The sequence below is a fragment of the Triturus cristatus genome, chromosome 3_2, assembly GCF_964204655.1.
Source record: "Triturus cristatus chromosome 3_2, aTriCri1.1, whole genome shotgun sequence".
In the NCBI taxonomy this organism is placed as follows: Eukaryota; Metazoa; Chordata; class Amphibia; order Caudata; family Salamandridae; genus Triturus; species Triturus cristatus.
In genome coordinates, this window is record NC_140584.1 from 34,517,975 (window position 1) to 34,539,322 (window position 21,348).

General features: G+C 42.9%; 1 protein-coding gene across 2 annotated transcripts in view; it reads right to left on the minus strand.

Moving 5' to 3' along the window:
- Window positions 1-21,348, minus strand: part of ZBTB44 (zinc finger and BTB domain containing 44) — a 258,421-nt gene that overhangs the window by 148,738 nt on the left and 88,335 nt on the right. The window contains exons 1-2 of one of the 2 annotated variants that reach the window (XM_085647220.1): window positions 16,224-16,411; window positions 13,474-14,521 (exon numbers count right to left, since the gene is read on the minus strand). In XM_085647220.1, coding sequence (XP_085503346.1) covers window positions 13,474-14,521; window positions 16,224-16,301 — 1,126 coding nt within the window. In that variant the 5' untranslated portion in view covers window positions 16,302-16,411. Of the gene's footprint in view, window positions 1-13,473; window positions 14,522-16,223; window positions 16,412-21,348 lie in introns of those variants that run through there. The other variant, XM_085647221.1, reaches the window with a different exon arrangement.

Consider the following 21,348-nt stretch of genomic DNA (forward strand, 5'->3'; position numbering starts at 1 on the left):
AACTTGATGGGGAGGGCCTTGAGTATTCCAAGTGTCCCAACAGCTGTGCTTGTGTATATTTGTGTATAATAGGATTGACATTGTACTTGACTACTGCAAAAGATGGGCTAACACTGAGTGTTCTTTCTCCCATTAAGTGAATTTCGCTACACCTGCACCAAATCAATGATTGTGCCACACCCTTCATCCTGGCGACTGGGTGTTGGTAAACAATAAGGTTCGAAATCATGCCTGAAGCCCAGATGTAAGAAGCCTTATCTAGCAGTACTTCTGACGAACACCGTCAAGTGAGGATGCTTGCCAGAGTCAATACACGTCTCTCACACTAAGAGGGTGAAAATTGCAGAAGAAGTGGTAACAACAACCACTGATTTACAAAGTCAAGCTTTAGTTCCCTGTGTGGATCCAGAGGGGCTTAGTTAAGATTTTGATAGTGGAAATCAAGATCTGAATCAAGATGAACACCAAGAACAATAGTCAAGATCAGAATCAAGGAGGACCCCAAGAACCCAAGAACACACAGAAGTAGAAAATTAATGGACTTGGAATCAAAGAGTGAAGTTGAAAATTTAAGTCATGAGAACCCCCCAGAGTAAAACAGTTTGCTGTGGAAGACAAGAATCAGAAGGTTTCAGATAAAACAGAGAACCTGGTGTGAAGTGAAAAAGAAGGTACAACGATTGTCACAAGTGGACCATTCCTTGATAACGTGCATCAAGGAGACAAGCAGCCTGAACCTGTGAGAGGTAGAAAAACAGTGCACAAGAAAGTACCGCGACAATAGGAGTAGAGTCGAAGCAAGAACAAGTGAGAGTGACCAGTCAGTAATTAAAGGATCAAAGACCGAGTGCCTAGTCGGAAATACACAAGTCCAGAGTGGACCTAGTTTGCAGGAGCCAAGACAGAAGACGAAAATAATAATGTGGAAGTCTATAATCTAACTGGCTGTTGTCTAATTTTGTGGAGGAATCACCGTACCACTGTTAACTCAGATAAATGAACTTTGAAGGACATCAATATTGAATTTATATGAATGAGTATTTTTCCCTTTTTGAGACTTTTAAAATGTTGTGTACAACATGTCTCTCACGCTAGGCCTATTTTGTTTAGTACCTTAGGTATCCAGATGAAGATATCACTATTTTCTTGAACTGCGGACATATAGATTGAACTGGAACAGTGAAAGCTCTGGAACAGTGATCTGAAAATCTTGAAAGAATAAAAACTGAAATCTTTTGAGTTTTTATCTGAGTTGAACAGAAAGGAGTAATGTGTATGGTGAGTGAAAAGTCTAAGGTTTCTGAATCAGATGAGTTTGTTGGTAAGAGTGAGTGTACTGTGAGTTATATAGCTGTTTATGAGTTTCAGATTGGTGAAGAATCGATTTTTAGAGGAATTTATAATATTTGTAGTAAGAGTGCTTACATTAACCTACTATGTAATTGAGTGGAAAACTGCTATCTTGCGCTAGTCTTTCCTGAACTACATCATGTGAATATGCTAAGTAAAAAGGGTGCTGTAAATTATAGAAGATGAAAACTTGATTTTATACAAGTGGTGATAGATGTGTTGGGTATTTGATGCACCCTATTGGTGTTGCTCAGAATGATGTGAAATTCAGAGTCTTATCTACCTTGTTTGATTGTTTAGCTTCTAAAGCTTCAAAAGCTGTAGGCAGTACTAACTCTTATTAATGAGGAGCTTGTGGCTATGTGTGCGATTAATATGCAGAATTGCCTTGCCTTAGAGGGCACAGTTTTTCTTGTTCTGAGGGTACAACACCTTTCATGCTCAAAAATAGTGGCCTTATTAATATTTATATATTTAATTACTAATAATTCGCCCCGAGTGTAAGGCTCTAGAAAAGCAAGGATTATGGGCATTGGTTGGTGTGGTGCAATGAGATTTGGAAGGGTTATGTGAGATTGGTGAGTAGTTTGATAGTACTGGTGGTGGTACTTTAAGGAAGGTTTTAACATCATTATTTCTTTGTGTATAATTGGTCTTATTCTGCGGTTAACATTTCTTGAAGTAATTTGTTTTAAGTAAGGTCTAAATTGTTGGTGTATGAAGAAAGCTCCAGAAACATCTATAAAGAAAAAAAAGGGTTTGATGGTGGTGATATGTTTTAGGTGGAAAGCATAAAAGCTTGTGTTTAGGACCCGACGAAGGCTTTGGAAGAAACAAGACGCAAAAGACTGAAAACAATGGAAACTATTTTGTAAATAAAGACTGTGGAATTTTGGTGATTTATTAAGGTCAATCAGGGGGGTCCGAGAGCGCTAATTTCAATTTAACAAAATGTGTGCTCAGCATTATATACAATTCTGTACTAAAACACTGCACATTGCAAAACTGTTTTTTCCTATGCTTGACTAAACAAGGCCAGAATTAGGACTTGACTTAGTCTTGTTTGCTGTTGCAGTCATAATGTTTGTTTTAATTTCTTAAATGGTTTTCTAATGACCTAAAAAGAGCCACATCAGCACTTTGTCACGAAGGACGCAAATGGCGGACTACCTATTCATCTGTAAAAAGGAAGCCTATAGCCTCTGCCTCAAAGGCTAACAACGTTTAATTAAACATGCAAAAGCTGTTTTCTTTTTCAATTGAATATTAAACTCAGTGAATAAATCAAAGGAAAACTTCAACACAGTCTCTGAATTATCAAATCCCAACAAGCGGACTATACCTTTCCTTCCTACACAGAATCTATGTGACAATCTTAACTCCTTTCTTATTGCAAAGATTAAGTCAATAAAGGATAGCATACCAGCAACCCCCTCCTCCAACTTGGCACCCTCTGATATAGGAACCTGCTTACTCTATCTGAATTTCCTGCCATCAGCAAGGATTGCCTCATGGACCTGCTGTTAAAAGTCAAGTAAAAATACCCAAACGACATCTGTCCCCCAAACAATTGTAAAAACAGTTGTCGCACACTTTCCTGACTTAGCCATTTCTCTTCTCAACCAGCCCCTTAGTCCTCAACCTGCACAAGAGGACCAACATCACTCAGCACTTGAAGGACCTCCACTGGCTCCACGTCCAGAAAAGATGCCAATTAAAGCTTCTGACCCACGTCTACAAAGCCCTCCACGACCAAGGTCCCACCTACGTGAACCACCACCACCTGCATTTCCACTGAGCTCCCAGGAACCTCTGCTCCGAACACCTCGCACATATACCTTGTATCCGCCACTGCTGCTCCGGAGGACACTTGTTCTCCCACCTTGCAGTCAAGTCCTGGAACGCCCCGACCTCTGTTCTTCACCCTCGATGACCCACTTCAGAAAAGGACTCAGGACCTGGCTTTTTAACTAATACACGCAGCACAGTGCCTGGCTCCCCTCTCAAGTGATAGGCTGTGCTATAAAAGTACCACCTTCAAGGAGGCAATAGTGGTCCCACTTCAAAAGAAATCTGGTGAGCACCCACTTATCTTGAATAAATATCGACCAATCTCCTTGCTGCCATACCTAGCAAAGGTGCTTGAAGGACATGTTGACAGACACCTCTGCTCGTTCTTAGAAGAATCTAAATTCCTTGACTCCCATCAGGCAGGTTTACGGCCAGCCCAATCAACTGAAGCGGCCATTCTCTCAGTTGTATATGGCATGCAGGAGGAAGCCAACAGAGGCACCATACAGGCGTTGGTCCTTTTAAATTTTTCTGTGGCCTTCAACATGGTTGACCATGAGCTTCTGGTTAACCGTGTCAAGCCGGCAGGCCTCCAGGGCTTTCATGGATCATATCTTAATTAAAGATCACTGGCAATCCGTCCGGCTATTCCCATTCAAATCCTCCAAGGTCTAGTTATCTTGTGGAATTCCTTGGGGTGTATCCTTTCCTCTCATCTCTTCAACCTGCCTATTTGTTCCCTAGTGCACTTTTAAGAAGATTAATGTCAGAATATATAACTATGCAGACCATATGCAGCTCCTCATCATTACTGATGACTCCATCGAAGTCAAGGAAATTTTTAAAAATACTATCCTGTTTATCAGAGACTTGATGAACAGCAACTAACTAAAAATTAACTCTGATAAAACAGAGATTGTCATAACTCAAAATAAAAACATGATGTGGAATCCTTCTTTTTGTCCCCCCTCGATGGGCTCCCCAACCTAAGCACTCTGCAAAAAGCCTAGCAGTCCTCATCGACAAAGATCTATCGAGGAAACCCCAATAAGGAGCGGTTACATCGTCTTGCTTTCTACAGCTGTGAAAAATCAAGAAGATCATCAAGTTTCTCACCTTAGAAGCCCTGGTCCAGGTTGTTCTTGCCCTAGTCATTTCACAAATTGACTAATCAAATTCTCTTTATCTTGTCCTTACTATATATCTTTCTCGCAGACTCCAACTAGCACAAAACCAGGCAGCCAGACTTATATTCCAACAACTAAGACACTATCATATCACCCCCTGATGAGGAAGCTTCATTGGGTACTGGTTGTACAATGCAACATCTTGAAGACAGGCTGTATTATTTTCAAATCCATCTATGGTACAAGTCCTGCCTTCATTGCATCCAGAATTAAAAAATACATGCCCAACCGCAATTTAAGGTCTGCTCATATGAGTCTCCTCTTCATCTCATCTTTTAAAAAGAAGAGACTTGGAGTTTCCGGGTGTTCGCCCCCCACATTTGGAACTCCCTCCCCCGGGAGATCAGATCCACCCCATGCTATCTGAGATTCAGGTAACTCTTAAAGACTTGGCTATTCAAACAAGCCTATGACTAACTGTTCTGAGATGGGCTCTGCTTCTGTTACCTAGCACCATGAAACCGATGGGCGAACGTGCGCTCTACAAAACTTTGTGACATAACATAACACATATTCTGTTCACCACACATAATCAAAATGTGCACTTGTAATACTTTGTATTGACATACTGTTCACAAAGAACCTCAGTGGAAAACTTTCCAACATTCAAGGCTTTTCCTACCTATTCACTTTGAGTGACTTCCGTTGTTTTGCAACATGCTTGTCCTGCTACATCTCACGACATTAGGTTAGACTAGGGCACATTAATATTCAAGTTAGGGGATAGTGCTAGAATGGCGGCAATATGGGACGTTGAATATTTATTGTGATTTGTCAATTTATTGCTACATTTGCTCACTCTAATCTCCCTATGCTGACTGTGCGATTTCCATTGAATTCCGTTGTGAAATAGGCTGTAAACTGATGCATTTCTGGGGGTGAGTCCGTCTTCTGATTCCCCGACGTTGGCGGAAGTACCAGTCTCTGGTCTTCTTAGGTTTTGGACTCAGAATATTTTTGCCTTGACATCATGTCAATTACTCCTGCATTTGATTGAGACTTATACTAATTCCCTCTGCAATTTAATCGGATATCATTTTTGCCTCCAGTACTTCGCTTGAATTTCTTACATAAACCTTTATGGTTTTCATTTTACTTCTGAGGATTAATTTCCTTGAAATGTCACTGCATTGATTTTTTTTGTTTGGGTGCCACTCAAAGGACTCATTGCCTCATACATGCTTGGGGGTTTAACATAGTCAACGATGCTGCATAGGCGATCTATCCATATTTGATCAGATAATAGCGATAGCATCAACATCAGCTTTGTGTGAGGTCCAGTTTATCATCAAGAAGGATGATGAAATGATCATTATCAGAATAACAGAAAAAAAACTAAAACAACTAAGAAACTGACAGAGAGGGGACACATACATATTTAAAATGCTCACAGATTATCACTGCGGGACGTCACCAATAAATAATTGTGGAGGAGACTGATGGAGTGGTATGGAGACCTGTTGTATCCGGTACGGAAGAGATGATACACGCTTTATACATAGATTCCCTCTTGTGACTCACCACAACAGAATGAAATCTCTTTAATAGTGTGAAGTGAGAGTATCAAGAGCTGCAGACAAATCAAGAAAGGCCAGTGTGGCAGAGCCGCACTTACTCTACATCACACACACCTAGACATATCTAGGAAAGAATCCAAAGCTGATTTAACCCAAAGTACAGGTCAAAAGCTGGCCTGGGAAAAATCCAAGATTTCACTCTCCTCTAGGTAAGAGGGCAAACCAGTTTTTATCCTCCTTTCTATAATTTTAGATGCCATTGGAACTAAATCAACACTCAAGGGACAATGACACAGTATTCAAAGAAATGTTACACAGGTTGCTTACAGTGGGAGGGGAGGAGGGGCGGAATTATCGAAAGCCATCCTAATAATGTTACAACACATGGGTCCAGAAGAGAGCTTAACTTCATCAAAGGAAGCACGGAGGGTAAAAGGCTGTAGTAACAGCAGAAAAGGAAGGTAGAGGAGTATAAGGAGAATCCTGAGGAATTACTGCTAAATCAGTCACCGCTGGAAAGGATGCTCTTATTTTTTCAATTTACAATCAGATCTGAAATGTACATGCAGGAGTTGCAAACACTGTGGAAATGATATAATGTTAACAAGCACTGGTGAAGCCAATATGTTTGGCGCTGGCTGGCCAGCCTTTTTGCTTTGGTAATGCCCGTTTTGCCATGGTTTCTGTAAAACTTTGTTTTAGGAGCTGTCAGACCCTCACCAATAAAATATAGAAATAACTAAATAAAACAAAAAATAATTACTGGCTAAAAGCAACAAAATGTTTTGGGCCTCACAAAGCTCACTGATACGGAAGGGAACAACTGTGTGGATATGCTCTCTGGAAATGAGCAGAATGCGGTCACTTACAGCGAAGTTAGCCAGTGTTTGAAGGGAGCTGATCCACTACCCCATGCACCAGTGGTTGGAGGAAAAACGAGAATGAGGGGCTCTAAGACTTATTTTTGCATGAAAGTCAGTGTGTGAAATTGTTTCTGCTCTTGAACAAACAGATGTTAACAATACTAAGGTAGACACTAACAACAAGTAAGTCTCTTTGCAGTGGTCTTGTTGCTACATCTTAAAAAAGAATGTGATTTCAATTAAATTCTAAAGCTGAAAAAAGACAAATATCTGAACTGCCGTACTAGAGCATCCCAAAAGATCGGTCTGACCACAGAAAAAGACAAACCTCCCTTAAATTTCATCTAAATTTTAGGTATATGCATCACACTTTTGTCTTTGCTGCACAAGGCTCTGGATGGACAGTAGACCATCTATATGCTGGTACTAGCTTATTATCACATCTAAAAATGTAGCACCCTAAGTGGAAATATGTTTCTTAACTGAAAGCCTGTGAAATGCCTTCCTTTCTAGACCTGCTTAGACCTGTTAAAAGTCTAATAACAATCTACCTTTAAGGCCTCTTGGCTTTAACATAGGATTTCGTGATAAATAGTTCAGGCCTGCTGCCTTTGTCATAATGTTTCATAACACATTAGACGTATGGCATGTGACACGTTTCCCAATGAACCAACCAGGGCCATAACTTTTTTAATTAGCTTGTCGTATACACAAATTCGTCCTGCTACATTGAGAATAAGTTTTCTCCAAAGGCAACCATAAGACAGTCATAAAATTATAAATATGTACACAATTACTGTTGGGAAAAGAATATGCAACTGTTTTAGAGGCCTAACATGGATTCTCAACATTAGAAATCTACTTAAAAGATTGTGTTAAAGGGCGTAACTACTACCAGAATATGTGACCTTTCTATTACAAAATACTTGTTTATGGTCTTTAACACAGTGCAATACCAATCCCCCTCCCCCTTAAACCTTCCAGGCTTCAAAAATTATTTTCACAACAATTAAGTCAAATATACTGCCTTTGTCATAACTTTTCACAATAAACAGATCAGCCATGTGGAATCTGATATAACTTTTCCCAATGAATCAATCAGGCCTTTGTTATTGGGTTGTTACCATAAGCTTCGCAGGACTACTGCACTATACATGTACTGGCAACTATAACATGAGACGTAACGATCTAAAATTATAAATATGCAGACAATTACTGCCAGCAAAACAATATGCAACCCTTAGCCAAAGAGGCTAACAAGGCTATCATATTAAAAATCTTAAGCTGCAAGGATTGGGGGGAGGGACAATACCAAAACACGTGAATAGAACAGTAATTTGTGAAATTTGATGTAGTAAAATATTTGTCCTTTAACACAGAGTAATAACAATCCACCATTAAAAGTGTATTGATTGTGATGGTATCCCTGCTTTGTCCAGCTCCACTGCTTTGTCACTAGGCTTCCACCATTGAAGTCACACACATAATTAGAATGATTATTACTGTTATTAAAAGACAGGACATTTCTTTCTGTAAAATGGCAACACATATGTAAAAGTCATGCAAATCACAATGGAAGGATGCATTGTTAAAATACACAACCACCCCATCTAAACTCAACTAACTGTATGGAATACTCTAAATGGATGACATGTTATTTTCAAGTACTAGTGAGAAGCCTGTGCTCTTCCTGAAAGGCTAATCAACAGCATTACAGAGAGCACTGAGAATGCAAAAGGTACCCTGTTCCTAGGTGACAATGAGATGATGAATTGGCATGGTATAGTTGCCTGTATATGATCCAGATCACACCAGAGAGGGCACGCTCCAGCCCATGAAGAGTATCCACTCAGGAGCCCCGACGGATCCTTGCACATACCACATCTTCCACAGAGCAGCAGCCATCGCCCCCCCCCTCCCCCCCAGCTTCGCCGCACCATCAACTGGTCCATCGAAACTGCCACCCTCCCTAATGACTGGAAACATGCAGAGATCAGCCCCCTGCTGAAGAAGCCGCCCTCGAACCAGACGGATCTCAAGAACTTCAGACCCATCTCCCCCCTCCCCTTCCCACCCAATGTCATTGAGAAGGCCATCAACACCCAACTTTCTAAGTTCATCGAAGTGAACCACATCCTGGACACCTTCCAATCTGGGTTCTGAAGCAACCACAACACGGGGACCGCATTCCTCGTCGCCACCGACAACATCTGCTCCCTCCTCAACCGGGGCAAGACCACAGCCCTCATCCTACTAGACCTCTCGGCCGCCTTCAACACCGTCTCCCACCGCACCCTAATCACAAGACTCCTAGACGCCATCATCTGGTACAAGGCTCCGGACTGGATCCACTCCTTCCTCACCAGCCAGACCTAGCGAGTCAGACTACCACCGTTCCTCTCAGAAACCACAGAGATGAGCTGTGGAGTTCCCCAGGGTTCCTCCCTGAGCCCCACCCTCTTCAATGCTTAAATGGCCCGCCTCGCAGCCATTGTCAAAAGCCACGGACTCAACATCATCTGCTACACCAATGACACACCCAGCTGATCCTCTCCCTCACCAAGGAACCCACAACCACCAGAACCAACTTCCACAGTGGAATGAAGGTCGTCGCTACCTGGATGAAAGACAGCTGCCTCAATCTCAACTTGGACAAGACCGAAGTACTCATCCTGGGACCCATCCCTTCAGCTTGGGATGATTCCTGGTGGCCAGTCGCTCTGGGATCTCCCCCCGCCCAGACCACCGTGCACATAACCTCTGTATCATACTGGGCTCATTGCTCACCATGAACCGCCAAATCAATGCAGTGTCCTCAGCCTGCTTCCACACGCTCCCCCTGCTTAGAAAGACCTTCAGATGGCTTCCCACAGAATCCAGACAGCCACCCATGCACTCATCACAAGCAGACTCGACTACCGCAATGCACTCTGCGCCGGGGTCACCCAGAAACAGCTCAAGAAACTACAGAAACGCCGCAGCCAGATTGGTCCTCAACATCTCCCACAGCAGCCCCATCACGCAACCCCTCTGACAACTCCACTGGCTCCCAGTCAACAAGAGAATCCCTTTCAAGCTCCTCACTCACGCCTACAAAGCGATACACGACGAAGCACAAGCATACCGGAACCACTGCCTCGCATTTCACGTACCCACCAGACAACTTCGATCCTCCCAACTCGCCCTTGCCTCTCTCCCAAGGATCCACAAGACTAGAACCGGAGGAAGGTTTTTCTCCTACCTCGCCGCCAAGACCTGGAACACCTTGCCCCTCCAACTCAGGCAATTCGCGTCACTGACCCAATTCAGGAAGGACCTCAAGATCTGGTTCTTCAAATTATCTTCCACCCAGTCTGACCAGCAGCCCCCCTCCCACAGCGCCTTGAGACCCTCACGGGTGAGTAGCCGTGATATACAAGACCCTGATTGATTTAGTGTAGTGGTTAAATGGCGTAGCTCTACAACCCACCGACAGCTAGTACTGCATGGTGCTGTATGGGCAGTTACTTACTAATGACAAAGCAGAGTAGGGTATTCCCCTTTCGCTCCTCTAAAATGACTGTTCTAACAAACTGTGGTGACATGACATAAAACAAAGTTGACTCTTTAAAGATTCAGAACAGGAGGTATCTGTGAGCTAGGCTGATCAAGCTTCAAACTCAGATGAAAAGAAAACTGCTTATCAATGAACTTCAGTCTGCAAAATGGAAGTGTGAGCCTTCTAAAAGAGTGGCAAATGAAAATCTGGTTCTATAAACCCCCTGGCTGGCAGAAAGTGAAATGTTGTTTGCATGCATTAGAAGGTTTGCTACAGGTGCATAGCCACATCAGATACAAGAATACAGGTACACGCAATATTCAGAAAAGCCACCGGCCACTCTAGTACTAATACTATTACCGCCACTACAACTTCTAAAAGGAGAGGATAAGCAAGTGAGTTTGACATGAAAAGTAGGGAGATATTCCTACTACAAACACAGTGCTACCATTCAGTAGGTTTTATTGTAACTTGGAAAGAAGCGTCATTTATGAACACTTTAAACATTCTCCCCCTTTCAAACGGTTTCAAAGATCTTAATGGCCTCTCCAAAAGTAATCTTAGCACCATTTATGACCATTATTTTCAAGAACCAACTTTCATTAATGTATGGAAGAAACACGAATGAAAGGTCTTCCACTGGGGAACAGGGAGATAGATCCGTGTTGGTTACTCCAGATGCTATCAAGATTCAACAACTTAACGCAATGTGGAACTCAAACGGGGACCATAAAGAACTATGTCAGAAAAGGGGAACTATAGAGCGCATTCTTAACTATAACCACCAAATCGAGTGTGCAATGCTATGGCACAACTCTGCTAAAACAAAAAATAGGATTTTCAAGGTAAGAAAGAACGATAGTTTTTTTATTTCTGCAATACATCATTGTATGCAGTATGCTTTGGTATGCTATAATAATGTGGATATTTCCAGAAAGGGGGCAAGCAACTGTCTGTTTACTAATGAAAGAACACATTCACAATGGCAAATACATTTGACAACAAAATAACCAGAAAAAAACAGGACATATGTATGAATAGGACGTCAAGAAAATTTGTGTTTTGCAAAAAGTGACACCTGAAAAGTAAATCGATCAACCTATTAAAACAGAACTATCCTTTAAGATCCCTTGTGCCACCTCACTCGTTTACATGTCCATAGATGACAAGGCAACTCAAAGTGTAACATGCACATGATGTTGGCACATTTTAGACTTTTAAAAGATGTCTTCTGACCTGGAAGCAGAACAAAGATAGCATCCTTTATGAAGAAATAAACGAGTTGTGTCAGGTTCTGTAGATGGCACGTTACTATGAAGTTTGTCAGCTCTATTCAGTGTGCACTTCGCATGACCCGCCGGACCATCAACGCTTGCAGCAACAAATACTCAAAAATCATCACTAAGTTGACAATACACTGAGGTGATACACTTTCCACTGAGTTCAGCTGTACAACAACCTGACACTAGTAAGAATATAGTAAAATATCATACAAAGACCGTTCTGATTCCTCAGAAGACTCCCCTCCAGAGGGATCATTGAGCTCCAGCAATGCTAATTCACCGACTGACCAACATGTAGTGAGTTATGTGCAAACAACCATAAAACCTAATGAGTGTCTTTTCAATCAAACATCAAAGAAATCTGTACTGGAAATAGAAAACAATAATCTAGATCCCATCAACTGGAGGTCAAGGAGAAGCAGGAGAAAGGATGCGGGGCCAAGAGGAGTGCAGTCATGTCGTGGAGTCTGAAAGTAAACATATATTTTTTTTTTAAACCCTGCCAAGCGAAATTGGCAACAAGGACAGACGTATAAATAAATCTAAATATCGTAATGGGTTAAGGCACCTGTTTCAGACATTTTGTGTCACCAGCAATTTTCAGCATATCATAACGATAAAATATCGCAGGTGGTTAATGGACTTGCTGGGTGATCAGTGTACAGTCTAGTCACACGTCTGAACAAGCATAAAACAGCACTGAGAGTTAAGGTGTTTTCTACAACCACAGATTTGTATTTTATGTATGTTGCTGTATTTGTTGTAGAGATCCATTTGTTGCCTGATGGTCACAAGGTACATCCTTGTAATCTAGCTCACAGCATGCAAACTTAAAGCCATACATTTAGAACCTTACTGTTTTCTCCCAGCTATCCTTATTCTAAGGTGCAATGAAAGGTTCCTTCAGATTAGTAATGTAATTACTCATACAGGCATGTATATCTCACCTTCTTGGAAACAGAGCTTGGAAAACTCAAAAATTTGCCTCCAAGTCATAGTTGATCTCTTAAGCACTGTGAAGTGGCAACAATGCAAGTGTATGTTTCCTCTATGGTATTGGCATCAAGATGTTAATGCTTCAGGTAGCTCCCAGGCAGCATGAGACCTGAATTATAGGGCTGCTGAAGGCCCTTTAAGAGAAGCATTGGTGTTGGGCTCAGCTGGAACTGAAAATAACACACTCGCAGCTGGCTGCTGCTCCGAATGCAAAGCAGATAAAGGCGGACACTGTTGAATGTGTACCATGTAGGCAAAGTGAACTGGGACACAGTAAACACATCTCACTGGGACTAGCTGCCGGATACAGACTTCTGCTGGCTCCCCCTCATTTCCACCACCAAATGGGAATGAGTGTGTAAAACAAGGATAAGGAATGACATGGACATCAGTGCATGTGCACGTGAGTGTATCATAACTATAGCCAAAAGTGGAAAATGCATTAGAAAATGTAGAATGTTTTACTGTGAGAGTCCTGAGGCAGCAACATGTCAGTTCTACAACAAGCGAAGGTTAGTGGAACACTGGTTATCTGCCCAACAAACATTAATTTTAAACACCAAGATCTGCCTAAACGCAAGAGAAATATTTTTAACAATATGAAAAAACACTTAGTGGTACTCTTGAAGACAAATGTGGGACTTAGATTAAAAATATGGTCTTTTGTCACTCCAATGACTATAATGTGTTAAAAATTCAACTAAGAAATATTTCCAAGTAGAATGTTGCATTCCATCTGACCACACAAGATCAATATGGAAACGTATGCATAACACTATTTCATAAAAATGACATTGAAAACTTTAAGATCATCCTTATGAATAGATTCTGGTACTTGAATCAGAGTGCTAAAAATAAAATAAGAAGTAACCCATAAACAGAAACATTACTGTTGTGAAGGTTCGTTCAGCACGAAAAAAGTATATCATGTGGCAACAGTGAATATACCTATGGAAGACGACTGTGGACTTATCAACAGATCTTCCTGCACTTGTTCGCTTCCGGGGACAGTCTGCTGGTCACTCAAAGAACTCTGGGATGCACTGACAGGCTGAGACACCTCCTCGTGAACTTCCTCATCACTAAGTCTTTCTACTTTCACCCGGATATCTTCTTCCATAACCAGCGGAGAACTGGCCTTCGTGCCCTCATATGTCCCATAGTCTGTAACCCTTCGCGTCACGTCGGAAGGACCCGGCAATTCCGAAGTCCGGGACTCTGTGTGCTTCTTTTCCGACTGAAGCCTCCGGTCAATACCAAAGGGAAAGGTCCAAGGGAAAGACAAGGAAGAGTCTACTGGCTGGCTCCTGGTTTCTGAAAAGCCAGCTGAAGGATTCAGTACTTGGGGAGAGTTAGTCTGTGTGCTACATTTATGTGGACTCTCAGGAGACATGACAATGTAACTTTTACGCTTCCTTCGTGATTCTCTGCAAACAGGTATGCTCCTCTCCGCCACACTGCATTCGGAGGAAACAGGAGAGAGGCTGCCATCTCTAAAGTTGCAGCTCGGATTGTTATCCTGACCAGAATCCAGCAGCTTCTCTTGTTGGTTATTTGTCGTATTCCATAAAATGCTCGACTTCATGAACTCCGAGCAGGTACTTGCCACGCTAAACATTTGCATGTAGCTAGCTGCAGCCAACACATCGATAATGTTCTCGGTATTAATAGATAATGTTGCTGTGTACGCGTATTCCAAAAGGGGGATGAAGCCTGTAACTGTCACATGGTGCAAGTCCAAGACACATTGTGCATTTTCTTCTGCCTTACCAACAAGCTGCGTGCGAAAGAACTCACTACAGGCAGCCAGGACCACCTTGTGTGCCATAAAGATCTTGTCCTGCACACGGATTGTGATGTCGCAGAAATGTCCGTCGTTCCGAAGCATGTTGAGTTTGCCCAACATCTCCTGGCTGTGGGCAGGGGAGGTGTGGGTAAATGTTTTTAATCCCATTTTTTGCTTCCAGGCTGCTTCAATGATGTTATTAGTCGTGCACTGAAACAGAAAGAAAGAAAGATGACTTGCTTACATTTCCTGTGAGCTTTGAAAATAAAATTCAATTCTTTTGGGAAGGAAATTAAAATAAATTATTAAATAATATAGGCCTGCACACTACTAGCAAAACAATCTCCGATGAATTCATAATGACTGTCTGGCACCATATACCACACACCCCACCTACAGAATACTACAAGTATTAGAATGCTTACAGATGATAGCAGCTGTACCAAGTCAAGGACGTGCCAGAAAAGCCAACGAGTGTGCTGCCAGAACCTGCAATACTAGACATCATGTAGTTTTTTGAGTCCTGTGCATATGGCTGCTTTATGCTAAGTGACAATATCCTCATCCGGAAAGCATATGAAAACTCGGCTATGATGGCCAAACTCCAGCAGTATTCGGAATGTATGGGTTTCAAAATGTTATTGAAAATCACTTGAGGACTTGACAATGACTGCATGGCACAAGTCTCCAACCTCACCTGGCGCTAGAAACACTAAACTTAGAATACTGAACACTACTGCAAGAGGGCGAACGCTTGTGGAGCCTAGAAGCCATGTCAAGTGAAGGAGCGCGAATATTATCAGGGCGTGCTGCCAGAACACACAGTGCACTGGCAAAGATATTCGCCATAATAAATAGAGTACCAGATTTGTAAGGAAGAAGAAACCAGTACAGATTCATATTAGGCTGAAGTTTCTCCTCCAGCCAAAAAAAAAAAAATCAAACCGATTTGTCACGTCAGCAAGTCCCTGTTCCCAAACGACCAATGATCCGACGACACCCGAGTGTCAAACTGAATGGCACATGCTAGGGACTGCTTGAAGTTACAGCTATTTATATATTCAATTTGATGTGTATTTGCTGACTGTGGGGTTTTCAGGCTACACGCAGCATTGTGATTACCCGTAGAGGAGGTTGTTATAGAGAATTATTTTTATAAACACCTATACTATAAGTTTAGAGAAGAACCCACCCTTGAAATGGGGTGAACTATTTTACACTTCTCAATAGTTTAAAAGTCTGCGACTAGTCTGATGACAAATAATTTATGACAATGAACCCTTCATTTTGCTTTTATATTGCCACCTTGCTTTTAGTGAGATTTATAATTCTTCAGTCATAAGGCTGTCACAACTGCATCGTTACCTCGCATTTTTCCTTTCGAAAGGGAACAAAGCAGTTTTATACATTCATGTAAGAGAATACAAGTGATCAGTCAGTCAAATCTTTATTTTGGCACAAGGCTTTAAAAGGCACATAAAAATTATACATTGCAGCAATATCACGTCAGATATACAGTACAAAATAACCGGACATATAAGTTACATATATAGTTAGAATCCATGTTCTTATAAACAAAAGATTCCTCCTAGAATAAATAACTAAAAGCATCTTAAAACCAGTATGAAAATGACATCTATAATAAGATAGAATTGTTGTAAAGATTATGAAAAAGTTGGAGTCAGGAGAACATATTGCACATCAGAACTAAACACCTTTATCAGTGATGACAGAGCAATAAACTAGTTATTTAAGGCTCCAAGGATCACAGGTACCTATGCCCAGTGAACAGCATGACAGACCAAAGCTTGACAAAATAATTACCAGAGGCAAGAAAAGTCAGTATGTATTGTGCTTACATCTTGCTAGGCAGCTAATAATTACTTTACGCACCGATTAACACACCACTCACTATATTTTCAGGTGCTGTACGCAGTTTGTCCCTTGCCTTCCACGCTCCCATCGGGTATCGAGTTAGTGCAACGAGCATCACTTTGTTGTTACCACACCTCAATATTCTGAGGGCCTCTTCGCACTTCCTGACACGCAGAGACCGACACAGCGGGATTATCCACCGTCTCCTACAATGTAGATAGGCCTGGCAAAAACAAACAAAACATGTTCCACAGTTTTGTTGCTATCATCACAAGCTGGGACTCGCTGATCAGTAACGTATAGTTTCTTACCTGTCGGTGTAGTTTTGCAGTTTGAAGACTTTCTGGATTCACTATGCTGTGCATTATTCTGCCATCTAGTGGTTGGGTCCGGAATTGTCGTATTTCTTCTGTTTTTTTTTCCTTTTCGTGGCCCAGGTGGGTGTCGACATATCACCATTTGGTGCCTCTTCGTGATGTCGACGCGCTTCTTCCGGAAGCTCCCACCTTTGAACGCCATCTTCAGATTCTTTTTTTTTTTTTTGGCTTTCTTTATTGGTTCTTGTCCTTCAATAGTCTTCCTCCTGTCTCATCTTTCTGGTGGAGGAGGAGGGGATCGCTAGTGAATCCAGAAAGTCTTCACGCTGCAAAACTACACGACAGGTAAGAAACTATACGTTTTGCAGCGTGAATCTTTCTGGATTCACTATGCTGTGCATAGACTTTGTAGCGGTTTGCTAGGTTTGTGGTGGCTGGGTGGAAGATAAGCGTTGGTTACTGAATATGTGTTGTAAGACCTTCTGTCCCACTTGTGCTTCCTTGTTCATCTGAACATCTAAGCAGTAGTGCTTAGTGAACGTGTGCACTGAAGACCATGTTGCTGCTTGGCAAATGTCTTGAATAGGTGTGTTTGCAAGAAATGCAATTGTTGCTCCTTTCTTCCTTGTTGAGTGAGCAGGTGTTGCTCCTTGTAATTCTTGCCCTGCCAGAATTGTATGGTTTGTGCAATCCATCGGGCAATGGTATTTTTGGTAACTGGTCGTCCCAGAAAACTGTTGGCTAAAGACACAAAGAATTGCTTTGTTTTCATGCATTCTTTTGTTCTTCCTATATAGTGCATTCCTGCCCTCCTGGCATCAAGTGTGTGTAACGCCCTTTCTGTGCTTGAGGTTGGATTTTGGAAAAAACTTGGTATTTGTATTGTCTGGTTAATGTGGAACCTTGACACCATATTTGGCATGAAATGTGGGTCAGTCCTCATTACGATCCTGTCATTGTGTATTTGTAGGTAGGGCTCTTGCAGTGTTAGCGCTTGTAATTTGCTTACTCTTTGTAGTGATGTGATAGTCACTAGGAAGGCTGTCTTTAGCGTGAGCATATGCAGTGTTGCTTTATGAATAGGCTCAAATGGGGTCTTCATCAATTGAGTCAGCACTACATTGAGGTTCCAAGCTGGAGGTGGCATTCTGTTTGGAGGTGCGATCCTTCTAGAAACCTCTTTACTACCTGAGAAGTAAATAAACTTTTCCCTGTTTCTCCTCTTGTGTAATGCAAAAACAACAATTGATGGACAGAATGCAGAACAATGTCATACATTCACCCCAGTACAGAGATCTGGGCCTAAATCCATCGTTTTTTTGCTCACCATGCCATTCCAGTTTGAACCCAGCCATATGCAAATCAGTCTTGACCCTGTGCCCTATGGGAACAGTCCAGCCCGAACTGCCAAGCCAGGTCCTCCCTGGACTGGAAACAAGCATCCTAGGACCGGTTTCGGGCTTTCAGCCCTCGTCAGCCAGGATAGCTTGATTCCAGAAGCTGGTTTCCGGTCCAGGGAAGGCATGGCTTGGCAGTTCGGGCTGGACTGTTCCCATGAGGCACAGGGTCAGACGGATTTGCATATGGCCGTGTCTGAACTGGGGTGGCAGAGTGGGCTAAAGAACGGTGATGGATCAAACCCAGATCTGTTGACTGGGTGTGAGTGTTTGATTTGTTCTGATGCTCCGTCCATCACCACCCCCTTTTGTACCGCTTTGTTCGCCATAAGTTGGCAGGGTATGCTCAGACGTGAGTCCCTTGCTCACTTTGTCACTGGATTCAAGCAAGCCTGGCTGAAGACGGCTGAAATGCCAGAAACCGGTCCTAGGAAGCTTGTTTCCGGTCCAGGGAAGGCATGGCTTGGCAGTTCGGGCTGGACTGTTCCCATGAGGCACAGGGTCAGACTGATTTGCATATGGCCGTGTCTGAACTGGGGTGGCAGAGTGGGCTAAAGAACGGTGATGGATCAAACCCAGATCTGTTGACTGGGTGTGAGTGTTTGATTTGTTCTGATGCTCCGTCCATCACCACCCCCTTTTGTACCGCTTTGTTCGCCATAAGTTGGCAGGGTATGCTCAGACGTGAGTCCCTTGCTCACTTTGTCACTGGATTCAAGCAAGCCTGGCTGAAGACGGCTGAAATGCCAGAAACCGGTCCTAGGAAGCTTGTTTCCGGTCCAGGGAAGGCATGGCTTGGCAGTTCGGGCTGGACTGTTCCCATGAGGCACAGGGTCAGACTGATTTGCATATGGCCGTGTCTGAACTGGGGTGGCAGAGTGGGCTAAAGAACGGTGATGGATCAAACCCAGATCTGTTGACTGGGTGTGAGTGTTTGATTTGTTCTGATGCTCCGTCCATCACCACCCCCTTTTGTACCGCTCTCCTCTTGTGTAAGCCACTATTGCCGCTAAGTGCACTCTTAGTGATGTGTTGCTTAGTTTATTACTTAGTAGATGTGTCAAGTACTTCAGTACTGTTGATTCCTTGGTAATCTTTCTCTGTAGTTTCTCCTTAATGCACCATTCGGAGAATCTTCTCCACTTTGCTACGTAGCTCTTTCTTGTGGAAGGCCTCCATGCCTCTCTTAGCACCGCCATTGTGCTTGCTGGTAGTTTGAGGTGTGCAAACTCCAAGTCTTCAGGAGCCAAGCTGCTAGGCTGAGGCTCTCTGGCTCTGGGTGTAGCACCCTTCCGTTTTGCATTAACAGGTGCTTTCTCTTGGGGAACCTGTGTGCAGGTGCTTGTGCCATCTCCATTTTCTGTGGGAACCAGGTTTGTCTGGCCCACTGAGGTGCTATCAGTATTAGCGTCATGTTACTGATTCTGCATTTGTTTAGTACCCTGTGTAGCAGTGGTATCGGTGGAAAAGCGTAGGCAAATGTCCCTGACCAGCTTATCCATAGCGCATTCCCTAGGGACTGTTTGCACGGTTGTCTGGATGAGAAGTTTTGGCATTCTGGTGTGTTGCAATTAGGCCTATTTGCGGAGTTCCCCATTTGTCGAATATCTTCTGGATTTCTTGTTGTCAGCATTCCACCAATGGGAAATCAGCTGTCTGTCTGCTGAGCCCGTCTGCTTCCACATTGTCCTTTCCTGGTAGATGTATTGCTAGCAAGTCTATTTGCCTTGGAATTGCCCATCTCCATATTTCCTGTGCTAGCACTGATAGTGTCACCAACTGTATTCCTCCTTGTTTGCTGATGTAGAACATGGTGGCTGTATTTTCTGTTTGGCTTACTACCCTGTTTCCGTACAGTTGTTTCTGAAAGCCTTTTAAGGCTAGGAACACTGTGTTTAGCTCTAGGTAGTTGATGTGTTTTATCGCATCCTGTTGTGAACACAATCCCCTCACCTTGAGGGTGTTTGTGTGTGCTCCCCACCCCAGCTGGGAGGCATCTGTTGTGATGGTCACTGTAGGAGTTGGTTGTGTGAATGGTTTCCCTTGTGTTATGTTCTTCTTGTTCCACAACGCTATTTCTTGATGTACTGCTTGCGTGACAACCACTAGATCTTCCCAACTCCCTGTTGCCTGTGAACATTGTTGTTGGATCCATTCTTGGAATGGTCTCATGTGGAGGCGAATATTTGGGACCAAATGTATGCATGACGCCATCATTCCCATCAGTTTGCCCACTGTCCTCACTGTCAGAGCTTGCCCTTTGTGGTAAAGACGTGTCTCCTTCAATATTGCCAATGTTCTTTTCGTGCTCGGAAACACCTTGCCCTGTATGGTGTTGATCTCCACCCCTAACAATATCTTCACCTGTTCTGGTTCTATTGATGATTTTCCCCAATGGATTCAAAACCCTTGTTGGACTAGTGTCTGATGACCTCTTGCATGTGCCGCTTGCATAGGTTGTATGAGCTTGCTTTTACCAGCTAGTCGTCAAGGTATGGGTATACATGTATTCCTTGCCTCCTTAAGTGTGCTGCTACTACTGCTGCAAGGCATTTTGTGAAAACCCTTGGCACGGATTTGAGTCCGAATGCCAGCACTGTGAACTAGTAGTGAGTCTTGTTCATCAAAAATCGTAGTAGATGTTTGTTGTTGATGGGGATGTGTAAGTAAGCGTCTTTGAAGTCGATAGTTGCCACGTAATCCCCTTCCTGTATCTGGGGTATTACTTCTTGAAAAGATGTCATTTTGAATCATTGCGTTTTTATGAACTCGTTTAAGAACCTTAGATCGAGAATTGGTCGTAAGGTTTCGTCCACCTTTAGTATGAGGAAGTAGGTGGAGTAGACACCCTTGATCCGTTCCTTGTATGGTACTATTTCTATGGCCCATTTCTTTAGAAGTTGCTGTGCTTCTTGCAGCAAATGAGAACGCTCATTTGTTGAGTGTACCTTGCTGTTTGGTCTCTTGTTTGGAGGTTGTTTTTCTAGCTCTATACAGTAACCGTATTGTATGAGGTTTAATATCCATTTGTCTGATGTGATCTTCCTCCACTCCTGGAAGAAGTGTTTTATCCTGCCTCCTACTGGTGTTATATGCTGGAGGAACTGTTGTTCGTTTGGAATTAGTTTTTGTTCTGGTCTTATCCTTTGTTGCACCCCTAGAGATGTTGACTGGGTGTGCGTTGGTCTTACAGCGAAGTCACTTGGATGTGGGTTGTTGACACCCTCTCTGTGCGTTTCCTCTTCCTCTTCTGCGCCCTCAAAAGGATTGCCCTCAGGGCTGGTACTGCCAGTTTTGCTGCAGCTGTCCATACTGTTGGACCTAGTTACCTCCTTGATAACCCTGTCTGAAGGTTTGGTGTGGTGCCACAGGTTGGTGGCTCCCCCTACTTGCTGGACTTCTTGAAGGTGTTTCTCTTTTCATTCCTCAGAAATGCAGTGCCCCCATG